Raw genomic sequence first — 16375 nt, 5'->3', positions numbered from 1 at the left:
CTCTATCCACTGAGCCAAACCGGCTAGGGCTGTGCCAATCTTTTTAAAGCATATTAATCCTTACAGCAATCTGTGAGGTGAGATTTTTGCCCCCAGTTAACAGATGAAAACACGGAGGCTCAGGGAGGTGAAGCAACTTGCCCAGGGACACACAGCTTGTGTGAGCTGAGTCCACATTCATACCAGGTCTGCTGACACCGGTGGCCAAAGCCACTCTCCACCTGGACTTTACTCCAGAGAGAGCGCCAGGCCTGCGGAAAGAGAAAAAGAGCAGCACCCGTCCCCGACCCGTACCCCACTTCCACTCCCGGCAGCCCCACAGGTTCAGATCCTGCCCTGAAGAGGCCTTTAGCTCCAACCCATGCCCCTGCCTCAAACCCTATTCATCCTTCAGAACCCTGCAGGTTCCTCACCAGGTGTTTTGTTTTGTTTTTTAAATATGTTTTTATTGATTTTTTACAGAGAGGAAGGGAGAGGGGTAGAGAGTTAGAAACATCGATGAGAGAGAAACATCGATCAGCTGCCTCCTGCACACACCCTACTGGGTATGTGCCTGCAACCAAGGTACATGCCCTTGACCGGAATCGAACCCGGGACCCTTCAGTCCGCAGGCCGACGCTCTATCCACTGAGCCAAACCGGTTTCGGCATCTCACCATGTTTTTAAAAGAAACCAGCGAACCCGTCTTGCTCACCTGCCTGTGTAAAAGGGACGCAATTACCTGCCCTTCCTGGCACTCAGGTAGGTGCCAGGATGCAGAGAGACAAGGTGGGCGTGGGAGAGAGCTGTGGCCGCTGCAGAGCTGGGGGCCGGGGAGGTTTGCTGCGGGGCTGGGTGTGCGACTGTCTAAAGGTGAGAGTACGGCTGTTAGTGTGTGGTGTGTGCTAGTGCGTGTGTACACGTGTGTGGGTGTGCAAGCATTCGCATGTGTGAGCCTGTATATGTGTGGGAGCGTGTCCGTGTGGAGGCATGTGAGGGTGAGTGATTAGACTCACACTGTCGCTCCTCAGACAGGAGACCAGGGCTGAGAACACCCTTGGGCCTGGGTCCCCAGTGTCCTAGCAAAGCCCAGAGGGGCGGGTGCCGCCCCCTCCCGGCGCTGCGGGAGACCCCGTGGAGTGTTGCCACTAGCACACTGCCCCCCCCCCCGCCCCCACCTCCACCCTGGCCCGCAGCCCTCGCAGCATGTGAGCCCGTTTCTTCCCCTGCGAACGGGCAAGCCCTGGAGCTGCTGTCACTGCGCTCAGCCGGCGTCTGGCCTGACTGTTGAATGAACGTGGCTGTGCACTTCGTGTCCCGAATGCCGGGAAGGTCCCCGCCCCCACGCCCCTTCCCTGACCTTCAGCCGGGTCACCAGGCGGAGCGAGGTGAGGGCCCGATGTGCCCCCACCCGTGCGCCCCAAATGCCCCAACCCCCTCCCGCCCACCCCCAGCCCGGCTGCGGCAACAGGTGCGCGGGGCGGCGCGGCGCGGGGAGGGGCGAGCGGCCCGGCCCCGCCCCCAACGCGGTGCAGGCGGAGCTGGCGGTGGAGGCGGTGGAGGCGGTGGAGGCGGTGGAGGCGGTGGAGGCGGTGGAGGCGGAGGCGGCGGAGGCGGTGGAGGCGGCGGCGGGACGACCCGGCGTTGAGGCGGCAGAGCCCGCAGGAACCCCGGCCCCTTCGCGCCCGCCTGCAGCTGCGCCCGCGCCGCGTGAGCCCCCGGCCGCGGAGACATGAGCCCCCGGCGGCCCGACGCACCCGAGGCGCAGCGGCCCGGCCCCGCGGCCCCGTGATGGGCTCCTGCGTGTCGCGAGGTGAGGGGGCCGCGGGCTGGGGGGGTTAGGGGTCCGGGCCCCGCGCCGAGGATGCGCGCACACTCCCTCGGGCCGCTCCCGGGAAACATCCCGACCAGCTGCATCCCCACCCCAGCCCGGCTGAGCCCCGGGAGACTCGCCCCCCGCACCCCCCGGGGACAGGGCGTGGGAGGATGGGGTGCAGCATAGAGAGAGCGCGCAGGGAGGTCCCCAAGCCCCAGCCCCGCTCGGACCCACACCCCGGCAGGTGGCCTGGAGCTGGGTCGCTTTCTTCCCAGCTGCCACACACCCCCTGCCGCGTGTCCGGAAGGGGCAGGAGGCGTCTGGGTGCTCCTGACTGTGCTGGAGGGACTTCGGGGCTGGGGGCACCAGAACACCCTCCCTCCCACCCACCCCCAAGACACAGGCCTTACTAACTCAACACCCCGTCTGTCCCCTTCTGCCACGCCCCTGTCTCAGGGTCACGGGCATCAAGGGGTAATGGAGGTGAACAGGTTACAGAGAAGGTTCGGTCCTCACCCTCACCCCCACCGCCATCCTTGGTCAGGGGATGGGAAGGGACAGAGGCAGCTGATGTTCCCAGGAGCCCCTGGGCCTGTCTCTGTCTCTGAGCTTTAAAGGCCACGCTCAGCGGGCACCCTGGCTCCCCGGCCTGTGCCTCGCCCCCTGCTCCCCGAGGTGGCATCAGGAGTGGGAGTGAGCTTCCCTAGAGGGTGGCAGGTTGCCCTTTGGAACCCTCCCTGCCACCAGCTTTCCAACAGCTGCTGGGCAGCACTTCAGGAGAGGTTTACCGGGCCATTCGCCCACCACTCGTCTTCCCCCGACAGTGGCAGGGGGCGGGGCTGGGGTGGAGGTGACTGGCCAGACCCACTGACCCCAACCACAGGGCCTTGGGGCTGCCACCTCTGCATCACCCCCAGTAGCTTTTCCAGGTGCAGAGGGGTAAACAGGACCTGGGGAGGGGCTGGGCAGGCCCTGGAGGGGGGGCCTTGTCCTTGTCTGGGGGACACAGCACCTCTGCCTTCATCCCGTGGCCTCCAAGGGGCTCTGCTCACCGGTCCACGTGGGACATTCAGGTAAGTGGCTCAGGATGTCTCAGGGGGGTGTCAGGGCTGGGGTCATGGTGGGGGTTGGGCTGTGTGAGGGTCATTCACTTAATCATTAAACTGATACAAGCATGACACCTACTGTGTGCCAGGCACGGTGCACACACTGGGCATCCAGTGTTGACAAGCACAGCACTTACAGCCTGGCCAGAGCGGGAAGGTGTTTTATTATTTTGAAATTTATTTTTATTTATTTCAGAGAGGAAGGGAGCAGGAGAGAGAGATAGAAATATCAATGATGAGAGAGAATCATTGATTGGCTGCCTCCTGCACGTCCCACCCTGGGGATTGAGCCCGAAACCCGGGCATGAGCCCCAACCAGGAATCAACCGTGACCTCCTGGTTCATAGGTCGATGCTCAACCACTGAGCCCCGCTGTCCGGTCAGAAGGTGGTTTTAAGAGTGAGGAATGTTTAGGGTGCTTTAGGAATGACAGGGTCTCCATGTCTCTCCAGAAACCCCTGCTCTGGGCGTCTCTGGGTGTTGGGGGATCTGGGATCTGGTGTTTTCCTTGGTGACTGTCCCTTCCCCACCACTTGGCCACCCCATGTCAGAGGCTGGGCACTTGCTTTGAGCTGCAGACCAGCTGAGCACACTTCAGAGGCCAGGGAAGAAGGGGCACCTGCCAAGGTCACTCAACGCAGCGTCAGGACGGGGGCCCAGGTCCTCCGACAGGGGGTGGGGACCCTCAGCCATCGTCCCAGAGACTCTGGGAGGCTGAGCCACTGAGTGGAGGCCATGCACCCCTCTGCTTGTCACTAATGCTGAGTGCTTACAGCGTACCCAGCACCGGTTGGGATCTTTCAGGCCCCACACACTTTTGAGGAGCACATGCTCCCACTTTACAGATGGGGAAACTGAGCAGAGAGGCGTTGAGTGACATGCCCAGAGGCTGCGTATAAGAAATAGCAGAGGCAGAGGCAGGATGTGAATCCAGACCGGCTGACTCCAGAGCCTGGGCCCTTAGCTCTGCACCACCCCGCCAGCCCTCCGCCCTGGGCCGGCACCTGTCCTGCTTCCGTGGGCTTCGGCGCCCCAGAGCCTGGTTTCCACGCCTGCGCCAACTGCTAACAACAGCCCTCTGACTCCAAGTCCTTCCCTGAGCCAGATGTGCAGCCTGAAGCCAGGCCGGGGATTGGAGCCTCATGCTGGGACCGCCTCAGTCAAACCCTAAACCCCGGGTACAGGCCGCACCTGGGACAGCCGCCCCCCTCAGCACCAGGCAGCAGAGAGAGGTCAGGGGTGCGGACTCCGGGGCCGGCCAGCCTAGCTCTGTGACCTCAGCAGTTCCTAACTTGGTGTGTGCGTCTCAGTGTTCGCGTCTCTAACGTGGGGATAGTAGCAGTATTGATGGCCTGTGGTTGCTGGAGAGGATTAAATGACTTAACTCATGTCAGGCACTGGGACCAGTACCTGGCACATAGTAGGCACTCGTAAGTGTTAGCGGAAGTAGAAAGGAACTGGGGTGTCTAGAAGGTCCTGGAGAGGAGCCTGTTAGCTCTCTCTGTCCTTGGTTGGGCATGGAAAGGGACCCCCTTCGGCAGCTCTGAGCTGCACCAACCCACTGAGAAAGCTACCAGGGTGGCCCTAGTGACCCGTAAATAAGTGTCCTGGGGGATGGGGGACACTCTGTGTACTCGAGGCTGAGCCTCTGCCAAGCTTGGAGGATGGCCTGCTGCCAGGCAGTGACTCACCGGCAGAGAGGCTGAGAGCTCACCTTGGGTGGCCTCCCTCTGCAGAGCCCCCAAGGCCCACTTCAGCCCTGGGGGCAGGACCAGAGGCCTGGTGGTGACCAAGATCTGTTCCTTGGTCCAGACAGAGGAGGTGAGGTCTGGAGCGGGGAGGGACAGAGCAGCTGTCCTTTGTAGAGTGCGTCCGTGGCAGGTGCCCCATCCTCAGCCAGGTGCCCCATCCTCCCTTTCCAGAGGAGTCAGTGTTCCCATTTCACAGACGAGAACCCTGAGGCTCCCAGAGGCTGTGCCATAAGCCCACGCCCTGGAGCTGGCACTGAAGAGCCGGGACTTAAACCCAGGGCAGGAGCTGTGAACGAAATGCCTGGCCCACTGTGTTCTCTTCAGAGCCAAGGCCAGAGCCTGGCACAGGACAGCCCGCTGTACACACCTGGGCAGGGGCTGGCTGGAGGGACTGCTCCAGGCCTCCAGCTGCTGGGATCCCAAGCAGCTTAGAGGGGAAGCCAGTGGCTGCCCGGGGAGGGGCTTCGCCAGGGGCTTTGCACACCGGCTCAGTGACTGTGTGGTTTCAAGAAGAGGTTTACCCTCTCTGGGCTGCTGGCTTCACCAGGGGCCTCCTGCCCTCCCTCTGTGGTGGGGCGGACGGCACCACGGTGATGAATGGGCTGGGACCTGGGACACGAACACAGAGTGCCAACGAGCAGCTGAAGGGGCTGGGCGACTCGGAAGCAGGTGTGAGGAGTCTGAGCGGTTATGGTGCACACTCACCAAAGAAACAAGCAGAGAAACCCAGGCTGGGAGCTTCGCAGCAGGAGAGGTTTAGGTTAGACAGCAGGAGGAACCGGCTGGGTGGTTGGACTCCAAAGCAGATGAGGTGCTGGTGTGGGGAGGCAGGAAGCACCCTTAGTGAGCCGAGGCGAGGCTCGTCTTCTGAAGGAGACATCTGCATGACACCCCTCTCCTTGAAGGATCAAAATGGTCCCCTCCAGGTTGCCATGGAAACCAGAGGCCTGTCACTTGTATGGCCAGGGGAGGTAGGGGAGGAAGCAGGCCTGAGAAGGGGCCTCAGACCTGGAGGTCAGGGGACTAGGGTGTGGACTGAGAAAGGAAGGAGGTGCCCCCCACCGCTCCCTTGGGGGAGAGAGGTGCCCACAAGAACTGTGGCTGGGGGCCCCTCAGGCAGAACCCCAGCCCCCAACCCCCCATGAAATGCTGTGTTTTTCCAGTTGCCGGTGGTGACGTGGCCGTGGTCCCAGCTGGGCCATGAGCAGCCTGTGATTTCACCCTGGGCTGGTTCATTACCTGATGTCTCCATGGCAACCAGCCTGTGCCCTCATGGGGCCAAAGTCCTCAGGGGGAGATGGCAGCTTTGGCAGAGGCGCCCGCCCCTCCCCTAAGGTGGGGGCAGGAAGGCTGGGGAGAGGCTGGGGGCCGGAGCCCTTCGCGTCACCACCACCTCCTCCTTGACGAATGACCTTGTTCAAGTCATGTCTCCTCCAGGCCTTGGACGTCACCTCCCAGCTTCCTCTGTGCTCAGCCCCCTTACTCCCGTGTCTGTGGCTCGGGCGATGGCCAGGGGCCCTAGCACTCTTCCAGCCCCTTTCAGAGTCCCCGGGGCAGCCTGTAGCCAGTGCCACCTTGAACTGCACTTGGCAGCCCGGCTTGTGCTCTCTGGAGCCTTAAGCAGGTCACTTTCTAACCTTTGTGACTGGAACCCATCAGAATAGACATATTTTGCATCATGACCTCATACACAGAGAAAGTTCTTACCGTATTCAGCCCTGCCCAGCCCCGCTGCAGCCATCCCTCCCCAGTTATGCGGACATCCAATGGGGGTTGGGAGGGGAGGGTGAGAAGCTGGCCTCTCCTTTGTTTTTTAATATATTTTATTGATTTTTTACAGAGAGGAAGGGAGAGTTAGAAACATCGATGAGAGAGAAACATCGATCAGCTGCCTCCTGCACACCCCCTACCGGGGATGTGCCTGCAACCAAGGTACATGCCCTTGATTGGAATCGAACCCGGGACCCTTGAGTCCACAGGCCGACACTCTATCCACTGAGCCAAACCTGTTAGGGCTCCTTTGTTTTTTTTTAAACTATATTTTTATTGATTTCAGAGAGGAAGAGAGAGAGAGAGAAACATCAATGAGAGAGAATCATTGATAGGCTGCCTCCTGCATGCCCCCCATTGGGGGGTTGAGCCCGCAACCGGGGCATATGCCCTGATTGGGAATCGAACCGTGACCTCCTGGTTCATAGGTTGACGCTCAACCACTGAGCCATGCTGGCCGGGCTGGCCTCTCCTTTGCAAGCATCCCAAATGTCTGCAGGTGTCTGACCCCTCCCTCGTTCCATTAGGTGGCCAGAGTGAGAAGGGTGGTTAGGCAGGGGCAGCAGAGCCTGTGTCCGCGCCCTTGCAGAGGGTGTCTGTGTCCCCACCCCGACAGTGGCTTTCTTCAGAATGCCAGGCCCTTGTGCCTCTTCGTTATCCGTTTGGGATCCTAGTAGACAATTTCTCTAGAACAAGCTCCCTCAGCTGCCCATTTTACAGATGAGGAAAACAGAGGCTCGGAGAGCCAAAGGCACTTGCTCAAGGTCCCACAGGTGGTAAAGGGCAGGGCTGGGATTTGAACCGGGCAGTGCGGCACCTGAGCCTCCGCGGCTCTCTCTGGAGCAGACCCTGGCACGGGGATCTGGGTACAGCTGATACACGAAGGACTGGAGAGGCAGGACAGAGGACCCGGAGCCAGGAAAGGGTGTCTGTCATCCTGCAGGGGGTGACCTCATCCTGGGCCCGCAGAGTGTTCTGACCCCAAACAGAGGTGCTGGGATCTGCACTTCCAGTCACTGGCTAAGGGCCACTCAGGTGGGGGGGGGGGGGGGGGGCGGGGGGGCGGGGAAGACATCAATTCTCAGAGTTTCAGCTCCAGTTGCCTGAGGGCAGCCCACCTAGGAAGAGCAACAGGTGCTACCCCTCGGAAGCAAAGCACATGGTGGGGGGGTGGGCAGCGTGTGGATGCACAACCCGGCAGAGAGAGCCAGAAGGATCCGGGGGTCGGCTGGAGCACCCACACTATCTCCTAGGCAGGGGAGGGGAAGGTCCAGCCCCTGGGCCGTATAAGGCTCGTGAAGTCATTTGGTCTGGCCCTAGCAAGGCCTTAGGGGTGAGTTATTAAATGTCTGACCAAATACGCAGGCTCATTTTTATTTTATTATTTTATTATTTATTTATTTAAAATATATTTTATTGATTTTTTACAGAGAGGAAGGGAGAGAGAGAGTTAGAAACATCGATCAGCTGCCTCCTGCACACTCCCTACTAGAGATGTGCCCGCAACTAAGGTACATGCCCTTGACCAGAATGGAACCTGGGACCCTTGAGTCCGCAGGCCAACGCTCTATCCACTGAGCCAAACCGGTTAGGGCCAGGCTAATTTTTAAGTTGATGATTTTGAATGACCCTCGAATGATGTTATAAATATCCCAATGGCCCTGGGCAGAGAAAAGGTCCCTCAGCCGGCTCTAGGCCCACCCCTGCCCCTCCCTGTCCACACCTGTGCAAAAGTCAGAGCCTCAGCTCAGCCGCTCCCCACAGTGTCTGGGGTTGCCTGACGCCTCCCAGCGAGGGACACCTCTCCTGGAGGTGGGAGAGCAGAGGACTTGCTGGGTGCTTAGACGGGTTGGGGGCAGGGCACAGGGAGGCCAGGACTCCACGCACTGCCTGGAGTTTTTGTCGGTTCCGCTGGGAGGACCGTCGCGTCATTTTCTGAAATTGTGGAGGAAGACGCACGCGGGTTTGCGGCTTCCATTTTGCCCTGGTGTGCTTGCGGTGCCTTTTGGGCACCCGTGTAGGGACCTGGGAATCCTGTTAGAGCTCAAGCAGCGTGGGGCTGGATGTGTAATGTGGCTCAGCCGCACCCCCTGAGCCGTCCTGGGAGGCAGGAGGCGAGAAGGGCCCAGGATGGAGCCGGGGGCACGGGGCGGAGCAGGGAAGGACTGAGAGGAGCAGCCAGGGAGGTGGAGGGGAGCCAGGAGGAGGGTTCGGCTCAGAGGGAGGGATGGACTGTGGCCCGGGTGCCCCTCGAGGCCGGTGAGAAGCCACTGCTGAGCTTGGCCACATGGAGGTGCTGGCTCTTGCAAAGGGCCCCCATGCGAGGCTGCTTGGCACGGTGGAGGGGACACGGGAGGCCAGGAAGTGGAGATGGACACAGTGCTTCCTGGGGGGTGGGGGGCAGGGGGAGGGCAGGCGCTGGGCGGAAGCCGCTCTAAGAAGGTCTTTAAAGGATGGGAGTGCTTGGGCTGCTGGGATGCTGGGGGCGGGCCCGTGGTGAGGGACTGGGTGAGGCAGGGAGAGGAGTCGGAATGCCGGCCTGAGTCCCTGAGCATCAAGCAGGTGCCCCACAGGTGGACCAATTCGATGGCGTGGGAGACACAGCCACACCGGAGAGAGAGCAGAGCCCTGGGTGCGGGCAGGGACGGGACCCAGCCCTGGAGGCGGGGGTGGGGGTGGGGGCGGTGGGGACAGGTCTTTGTCCCAAGAGGGAGAGCAGATGGTGTGAGCTTCAATGCAGGCAGGCCTTCGAGGTGAAAAGAGAGGGTGATGCTTTTCGAAGGCTCTGGATCTCAGCAAGGAATGGGGAGAAGGCGCGGAGAGGCAGGACAGAGGACCCGAGGCAGGGCCACGGAGGTGGGTGCCAGGGACGGAGGTTGGAGGAGGAAAGGCGGGTGAGGTGGTCAACCTGGCGGGAAGCAGACTGGCGGGAATTAGAGACGCGTGGAGGGACCCCCGGGCAGAGTCCATCCCGTAAGAGGAAGAGCAGGCACAGAGCGGGTGCAGGGGCAGGGCAGAGGGTTGAGGGGTCAGGAGCGTCGTTGACGGAGAGCTCATAGGATATGCAGGAGTCTTAGCTGGGCCGGGAGAGAGGCAGGCCATGGGGGCCAGTGGAAGTAGGTACATGAATTGGAGGTCTCCTTGCGGCCAAAAGGTGCCAGCGTGTGGGTGTAGAATTAGGGGAAATGGAGTCACAAGCGGATGGGCCAGTAATTCCCACTGCGGGGACCAGGCCGGACTCCAGCTGCCGTGGCTTTGGGTCTGTTTTCTACAAAATGACGACGGTGCTGAGAAAGTCACGCCCGCCTCTCAGGGCTGGCCTGACCAGGCCTCCGGGAGGACACGCCTGTCGCTCTTATTTCCAGATCTCTTCACAGGTGTCCACAAGGATTGCCCCATGCCCCCGGGCACAGGCCCCCTGAGCCCACGGCCCTCCAGCTGCCCACCCACCTTCATTCCGGACTATGTCACTGGCAAGGTAAACTGGTCACGCGTCATCCCACCTTCACCCCTGCCTCCGCCCTGGTCCCTGGGCTGTTCCCTGCGGCTCCCACAGGGAGCTCCTCCCCTCCCGGCCAAATGTGGCTCCTCGTCGGCTCAGGGCCCCCAAGGTTTGCTCTTGGGCTGGATGGAGGTCTGAATCGGGCCGGGCATTCGGGACCAGGCTTATTTAGAATAGAGAGCCCCACCCAGAAGGGCTTCCTCCCCACCCCACCCCCACCCCCGCCACACTCCCCCACCCCCGATTAACTCAGCCTTGCAAATAACAAGTTTTGTTACCAGCCCAGGACACCTCAGCAGCCTGCACTGCCCACGGGAGAACAAAGGGAGTAGGATTCTTAGATCTCGTGAGGGGCCTCACATCCTGGTGTATAATTTCTGCCCTTGCCCCAGAGGTCATGACCTTGAACCTACCAATTGATACAATTACCTTTTTGTTGTTGTTTGAGCACGTACCACGTGCTAAGCACTGTGCTAGGCGCCGCGTGCACATTATCTCATTTCTGCTTCCCCACGACCGAGGGGTAAATGGCATCGTCCCATTTTGCAGGTGAAGGAACTGAGGTTCTGAGATGTTATGTCATTAGTCTAAGGATGCCCAGGCTAAGGGGCAGAGCCAGAACTCGAAGCCAGGTCTGATCTACCCCCTGCACCAACTGCCTCTCCTGGCAGAGCCACCGCTGCCCCCCCCCCCCAACACACACACACTTGTTCCTCTGCATGCCAGGGGACAGCAGGGCACGACCCAGGAGTAGGCAGACCCCCACCTCAGGGAGCACCAGAAGGTGACCCACATCGCCATCCTGAGCTCTAGGACGCCTGGCACCTGCTGGCAACGTGCCAGGCCCTCCTGATCCTCTTTCTCCTTTTGTTTTAGGACAAACAGATGGATTTCTGTTGGGATCCTTGGCAGGTCAGTGCACTCGCTCACCCCCCAGTCTAGCCATTGCCCTGCTTCCACGGGGCCCAGCGTGGGCATTCGGTTCTGCCAGCCCTGGGGCCGGGGGGAGGGGAGGGCGATGAAAACGCTGGGGTGGATGGTCCTGTGGGCGTCGGCAGGACCGCCCTGGCCCTGCCCACTGCTCAGCAGCCCTGGGGAGGTGGGTAATGGGGGTGGTATTGGGGGGGGGACTTCTACCCACCTGCTCCCCCCCCCCCCCCCGGTGCAGAGATGCTTCCAGACCACCAACGGCTACCTGTCCGACTCCAGATCCTGCTCCAGCAGCTACCACGTGGCAGCCCTGGCCACCTCGTCCCTTGTGGGTAGGTGGCAGCTGCCCTCCCTGCCCTTGGAGTTTGCACGGCCCACCCGACACCAGCTGTGTGTTCGTGTGTGTGTTTGTATGTTCGTGTGTGTGTGTGTTCGTGTGTGTGTTTGTGTGTGTTTGTGTGTGTGTTTGTGTGTGTGTTCGTGTGTGTGTTTGTGTGTATGTTTGTGTGTGTGTTTGTGTGTGTTTGTGTGTGTGTTCGTGTGTATGTTCGTGTGTGTGTGTTTGTTCGTGTGTATGTTCATGTGTGTGTTTGTGTGTGTGTTTGTGTGTGTGTTTGTGTGTGTGTGTGTGTTTGCGGGGGGACCAGGAGGGCAAAGCTGAAGTGCAGCTGGAAGGATTGGGCCCCATGGATTCACCATTTTCCAAATGCTGGGCCAAGAGCTGGGTCTGCAGGACACAGTGAGAGGGGTTCCTGCCCCCACAGGTAGGATTGTCGGGGCCTCCAGCAGCTGGGGGGGGGGGGCACCGCCCAGGTTTTCAGCTGTGTGCCCGGTGTGGCCTCCCCGCGCCCGCCCTGCAGCAGTGACGTCTGCCTGTCTCCGAGATGGGACTTGCTGTGTGAGTGGCTAACGGAGGGACTTGCTCTAGGGCAACCTGTAGGAGTGAGGGCAGCGGGACAGGGCAGGGGAGGAGCTTGGCAAAGCCTGGCGGCAGGCGTCTCCCCTCCCCCAGCCCCATCCATGGGAGCCCAGGACCATGAATCGCAGGCAGAATGTCTGGCACTTAGGCCAGTTGGCTGGCTCGGCTGCCCCTGGGGAGGACCCTGCCCCTCGGGCACCTCTGGGTGGGGCAGCTGCCATAGCTAAGGGCGAGTCTCCAGAGAAGGGTGTGCCAGTGGGGGGTGGGCACGCAGGCCAGGAAAGGGGTCTCAGTGGGCCATCCCAGCACCTGCCTGTCTCCCAGCACAGCCTCTGGGCCGTTCTCAGCGCTCTCCTTGCTCACCACTTTGCTCAGTGTACCTTGTGCTAGCCTCTCATTAGTCCCTCCTCCCTCAGGCCTCCCTGGCTCCCCCGGGCCCTTGCTGCCCTCCCCCCCACATCAACCTGTGCTGTTCCCTCCACCTGAACCCCTTCCCTCCACCTCCCCTGCCCTTCAGGGGCCACTTAGACACCTCCTCCCAAAGCCTCCTGGTGCCAACACTCCCCTACTTGGGGGAGTGATCCCCCCTCCCTCTCCCCCTCCCTCCTCCCTGTGGTTTTCCTCTTGTTTCCTTTGTGGATACTGTCTTTATTTTTTTATTATTATTTTTTTAATATATTTTCATTGACTTCAGAGAGGAAGGGAGAGGAAGAGAGAGACAGAAACATCAATGATGAGAGAGAATAGTTGATTGGCCACCTCTTGCACGCCCCCCACTGGGAATCAAGCCCGCAACTTGGGCATGTGCCCTTGACCGGAATTGAACCTGGGACCCTTCAGTCCGCAGGTCAACGCTCTATCCACCGAGCCAAACCAGCTAGGGCGACACTGTCTTTCTTAAGTGTTGCTGTTCTTTACGTCATGGCCCTGGAGCCCGGTGACTCCCAGATCTGTTGTCGGCCTTGGTTAAAGGAGATGCTGAATCATTCTTGACAGCCCTCTCTGTCAGCTTCCACATCCATCCACATCCAACGTCTACTCCTAGGAACCCCGCAGGCCCTCCCCCCCACTCCCATCTGCCCAGCCCTTGTCCCGTCTCTTGCTGGGTCCCTTCAGTGGCCCCTAATGTCCCCCTGTCTCCACCCTGGGACCCTAAGCCCATAATTAGGATGCTCTTCCTCGACTCCAGATCTAACCCGCTCCCCTCCTGCCCATCACCCTGCTGTGGCTCCCCATTGCTCTCAGGAGGACATCGGTGCCCTCAGCCTGGCTCTCAGCCCCCAGTCTGGCCCCTGGTAGGCGCCCCAGCCTCTCTGCCACCCCAATCCTGGTAACCCTGGAGCCACACCCGCCTCCTCCATGCCTTCATCATCTCATCTCTGAAACAGCCTCGATCTGTCCATCTAACCCACCCTCCTTCAAAGCCCCAATCGAGTCCACCTCTTCCAGGAAGCCTTCCCTGCCTGCTGCGCCCCACACAGGTCTCACCCACCGCAGAGCTGGCACTGGCCTAGGCACAGGGATGCTCCCTCAGAACTTTATTCATGGAAAGGGGGAGGGCTGGGGGGGGCGTCTTGAGTGGATCCTTGAGCAGATCTTGGGCAGAAGGGTCTGAACTTGGTCGGAGAGAGAATGAGGGGTGTGGCAAGGCTGGGCAGGAAGCTCCCCGTGGACAGGAACGCTGGCTGGGAGCAGGGCACCGGGAGGGCGTGGGCAGGGAGGGGCACGGGCACTGGCCGGGCATAGGAATCGGGTAGGTACAGGGCGTTGCTGGGATGGAGCTTTGAGGATGCCGAGCATTGGTTGGGTACAAGGCATTGAGTGGATGTGGGGTACAGGGCATTGGATGGGCCTGCGCTGGGGGGGCCAGGGGTGTTGGGGTGGGCTCTGAGCTGGGCAGTCACTCGGCTGCTCTCCCTGTCCCCAGGGGTGGTGCAGAGCATCAAGGACCACATCACGAAGCCCACGGCCATGGCGCGTGGCCGCGTGGCCCACCTCATCGAGTGGAAGGGCTGGAGGGCCCAGCGCTCGGGCTGGGAGCCGTCCCCGGCCGAGGACGAGCACTACTGCTGCCTCCCGGACGAGCTGCGCGAGGCCCGCTTCGCCGCCGGTCAGTGGGGGGCGGAGCTCGGACCGCACTGGCCAGGGCTCTGGGCCTTAGGGGACGCCGCGTCCCCACAGGGGCGTTGTCTGGGCCGGGAGAGCAGGGGCCTGGGGTGGCCAGGGCATTCGGTGGGACAGCCCAGCCCCCCCCTCCCCCCGCATCCCCCTGCTGTGCCCTCTCTGAGCTGGTCCCGCTGTCCCCACAGGGGTCGCTGAGCAGTTCGCCATCACAGAGGCCACCCTGAGCGCCTGGTCCTCACTGGACGACGAGGAGCTGCACCCCGAGAACAGCCCCCAGGACGTCATCCAGCTGCAGGGTACCGCCCGAGCGGGCACGGAGCGGGGGGGGGGGGGGGGGGGGCGGGGGCAGAGTTGGCGCTGCATGCCGCCCTGTCACCAAATGCACTGTGACCTCAGATAAGCCCTTTCTTCCCTCCGTCTCAGTTTCTTCATCTGAAAAATGGGGTTGGGGATCCTTGCCCTGCCCATCGCCAAGGGGTGCCATGAGCATAAAGGAGAAAACAGTAGTAATAATAATAATAAATAATGTGAATTAAGAGCTTTCTGTGCTAGAACCCAGGGTTACTCCTGAGGGCTTCGACGAGCCTGGGTCCTGGGTGAAGCCAACATACCTATTATCTCACTTAACCCTCCTCTGGCTGGAGGGGCGGGAGGCTCAGGGAGAACACAGGTCGTCCCAGTTCTCAGAGCACAGGACTCGAGCAGAGCCTGCTCGCAACTACACGCACTGCCGCAGTGAGAAACGGGCTCAGAGAGGTTCAGTGACTTGCCTAAGGTCACACAGCTTGGCAGTGACAAAGCAGGATTTGGAGGCCGGTCTTCCGCCTCTTGCCCACACTCACACACCAGGGGAGGCTGAGGAGCGGGTCCAGACTCTACCCCTCACCCCACCTCCCTTTGGTTTTCCAGACCTGGACAGCATCTACCTTCAGGACAGCCTTCGGAGCGGCCCCTCGCAGGACGACAGTCTCCTGGCCTTCTCCTCCCCCGGCCTCTCCCCTGACGGCTGGCCCTCACCCGAGGAGCCCCCCATCACAGCTGCTGGCCCCCAGCCCCCCAGCCCTGAGCAGCAGCAGCACCGGCCCCGGCTGCCCGGGGGCCCGGGGCCCGAGGGCGGGGCGTGCCTGCAGGGCTCCCTCCCCTCGGTGGACAGCGGCTCCCTCTCGGAGGAGGAGGACGACGTGTTCTATAACTGAGGCCCAAGCACACCGCCGTCTCGCCTGTGGGCAGCCCAGGCGTCTCAGGACGTGGGGTCAGGCTGGGCCTCTCGACCCTTCGGGGCAGGCACGGGGCGGGGAGGCAGGGGGCGGGGCTGGCACTCGCGTGGACCACTTCGTGCCTCCGCGGACCTGCCCGCAGTGGGCGCCATCATCCCTCTCGCCCTTCTCGGCTCAGTGGGCCCCTCCCCCCCCAGGGTTCTGCCACCCATGAGCTCAAGGACTCAGCAGACACCAGGGCAGGCCCCAGGCAGACAACCTCAAAGGGCCTGGGAGACCCACTTGCAGTGGGGCCTGGGGACCCTGCCTGGTCCCAGAGCCAGTCCCTCCCGTCTCCCTCTGTGCTTCTGCCCCACAGAGGTGGGGTAGCCTCTTCTGGTAGCTAAGCATCTGCTCCTAAGCGGTCATCCGAGGACACCCGTCTCCCTGGACTGTCTGTCTGTCCCTCACCCGCTGACCCTGGTGCCCCTGCTCCCCCTCCTGGCACCCTCCTGCCATCTCCCTGAAAGCTCTCTGAAGACATTAAAGTGGCGGATTCACCCTGGATGGACTTGGCCTGGTCTCTGCTGGGGAAACCGTGTCCTTGGGGCTCCTGGGCTCAGGGTCTAGAGGGACTCAGGGGAGGGCCCCTGCCCCTCAACACACATACAGCTGGTCAGGTTTCTGCCCCCCAGCAGGGGGAGTCCTCACTCACAGGAGAGGCCTGAGGTTCTGCAGACTGCCCGAGGCGCCGCTCCTGGGGCCAAGGAGGAGGCGGGGGCTGGGAGGAAGGCAGCTGGGCCACAGGATCCTGCTTATCCGTGAGGATGAGCAGCATGAGACTTGGTGAGGGACCCACTCTCCCCAAATCTCCCTGCCAGGAGGGGGCATGAGGAGGAGTGGGAGACCAGGACCCCAGGCCTGCACTGCCCACCTGACCACAAGCAGCCCCAAGAGCTTGCTCAGAGCCAGCACGGGAAGAAGCTGAGGTGCCACGTGAGTGCCCTTGGAGCAGAGATGGGGGACGAGTGGCGGCTCTGGGAAATGGCTTTATTTCTCTCAGGAGCCTCTGGTTGGGAGTCGACCCCAGAGGGGATCTTGCCTGCCCTTGGTGACAGCGTACATCCATCTCGTCCGTCATTGGCGAATTTGACGGACGAGGGTTGAGTGCCCACTGTGTGCTGGTTTTCTGCTGTCTTGCGTTCTGAGCTCGGTCCACGGCGGGATTTGTCCTTCAAGGCATGTGGCACGTGTCCCATCCAGGATGTGACATGGAGAATAT

General features: G+C 61.4%; 1 protein-coding gene across 1 annotated transcript; it reads left to right on the top strand.

Moving 5' to 3' along the window:
* The first annotated feature begins 1656 nt into the window (after positions 1-1656).
* Positions 1657-15228, top strand: FAM131C (family with sequence similarity 131 member C). The gene is made up of 7 exons (XM_008148177.3): positions 1657-1792; positions 9788-9900; positions 10801-10836; positions 11093-11186; positions 13701-13883; positions 14083-14193; positions 14807-15228. Exons 1-7 carry the CDS (start codon positions 1771-1773, stop codon positions 15091-15093), a joined length of 846 nt encoding a protein of 281 aa, XP_008146399.1. The 5' UTR covers positions 1657-1770; the 3' UTR covers positions 15094-15228.
* The last annotated feature ends 1147 nt before the right edge of the window (positions 15229-16375 follow it).

This window comes from Eptesicus fuscus, chromosome 9 (genome assembly GCF_027574615.1).
Source record: "Eptesicus fuscus isolate TK198812 chromosome 9, DD_ASM_mEF_20220401, whole genome shotgun sequence".
NCBI classification, from domain to species: domain Eukaryota; kingdom Metazoa; phylum Chordata; class Mammalia; order Chiroptera; family Vespertilionidae; genus Eptesicus; species Eptesicus fuscus.
The sequence above is the reverse complement of the archived record's forward strand: the minus strand, read 5'-3'. Positions and strand labels throughout refer to the sequence as shown.